Source organism: Camponotus floridanus, unplaced genomic scaffold (genome assembly GCF_003227725.1).
Source record: "Camponotus floridanus strain SB8 unplaced genomic scaffold, Cflo_v7.5 scaffold122, whole genome shotgun sequence".
NCBI classification, from domain to species: Eukaryota; Metazoa; Arthropoda; class Insecta; order Hymenoptera; family Formicidae; genus Camponotus; species Camponotus floridanus.
This window is the reverse complement of record NW_020229240.1, coordinates 396,098-397,564: the sequence shown is the minus strand read 5'-3', so window position 1 is coordinate 397,564 and position 1,467 is coordinate 396,098. Positions and strand designations below refer to the sequence as shown.

The following is a 1,467-nucleotide window of genomic DNA, read 5'->3' as shown; positions in this document are numbered from 1 at the left end:
AACTGGGGGGAGATCGTCTCCGTCGTGGGAGGAGCTCCCGCCCGTAACTTCCTGAGGACCAATTTATACGGGCGACCCCAAAGGTCCTCGTCCAGGGAGGCAATGAGCTCCTCCCACGCCTTATTCTTGGCCCTCCTGATGGAGTCCCTGAGGGAGCACCGGGCCAAACGGTACTCCTCCTCGGCGACCTCCACTGCCTCCACGCTCGGAGGACGCCTTCTCCTAGCTCGGTATAGCCTGCGTCTGGCGGTAATCGCGATGCGGCGTAACTCCGCAATTTCCGCTGACCACCAGTACGCAGACCTTTTTGGGCAGGGCTTGGCCCGCGGCATCGCAGTATCACAAACACATCAGACGATGCCGCGGACCCTTTCCCACACCTCATCGATATCGCCCTGCCCACTCACTCCGGGCCAGGTCTGGGCGTACAACGATTCCATCAGGAGGCCTTCATCCAATTTGGCTAGGGACCATCGTCGCTGTTCCCTAGCCCTCAACCCATAGACTGTCTGGGGGGCGGCAGTATATCGGAGCTCGATGTATCGATGATCCGATAGTGTCTCGAGCTCCGCTGCTACCCTCCAAGAGGAGACCCTATGCGCGGCCGCGAGGGAGACCATCGTCACGTCGATGATCGATTCTCCCTGCGGCCGCACGCACGTACTCGTGGCCCCCACATTAAATGTGGATAGGCCCAGCACGGCCATCCATTCTTCGAGGAGTCCCCCCCTCCTATCAGTTCGCGGGCAACCCCAAGAGGCCGATTTGGCGTTGAGGTCACCCGCGACTATAACGGCACCGGGGAGACGGGCCCCAACTACCTCCCTGATTTCCGCCAACTGTCTCTCGAACCGGGTGACGTCCCAAGACGGGGGGGAATACACCGCGACAACCAGGGTGTTCCCCCATCTGACAGCGACGTACCCGGCTCCCCGTTTGACCATGCCACACGGGGGGGACCCCTCCATTCCCCTCCAAACAACAGCCACCAGGCTGCTCCCCGCAGGGGGGGCGTCCGTGAGCCAATTGGCTCCCCCCGCAGGGGGGCAGTATGGCTCCGCTACTATTCCCAGGCCGCAACAACGCTCCGCCAGCGTGTGCAAGAACAAATCTTGCGCTTGGCGGGCGTGGTTAAGATTGGCCTGAAGAATAGGCACACCGCCTATAAATCTATTAGAGGGCCGGCCCATTTAACCTGGGATCCGCCCTCCCACTTTCCGGGACCGTCCTCCTTACCTGACCCCCCCCTCCTTACCTCCTTCCTTCGGAGGGGATCCCCACCCTCGGCACACCGCTCCTCAACAGCGGGGGCCTCGCGGGTGGGGGAGAAACGATCCCCCATTGGTCCCAACGCTGGGTTTACGCCAGCCCCATTCGGCTCCTTCCCCGACGTGCTGGGGATCCTAAGGGGAGGCACATTGCCTCTCCCACCTTTCCTGGGGAGTGCCTGTGCCCTGCATTGGGCAC

The 1,467-nt window shown here is 62.2% G+C and overlaps 1 protein-coding gene across 1 annotated transcript; it reads right to left on the bottom strand.

The window, feature by feature from the left end:
• Positions 1-350: 350 nt before the first annotated feature.
• LOC112639970 lies at positions 351-1,190 on the bottom strand. The gene has a single exon (XM_025415549.1). It carries the CDS (start codon positions 1,188-1,190, stop codon positions 351-353), a length of 840 nt encoding a protein of 279 aa, XP_025271334.1.
• Positions 1,191-1,467: the final 277 nt, after the last annotated feature.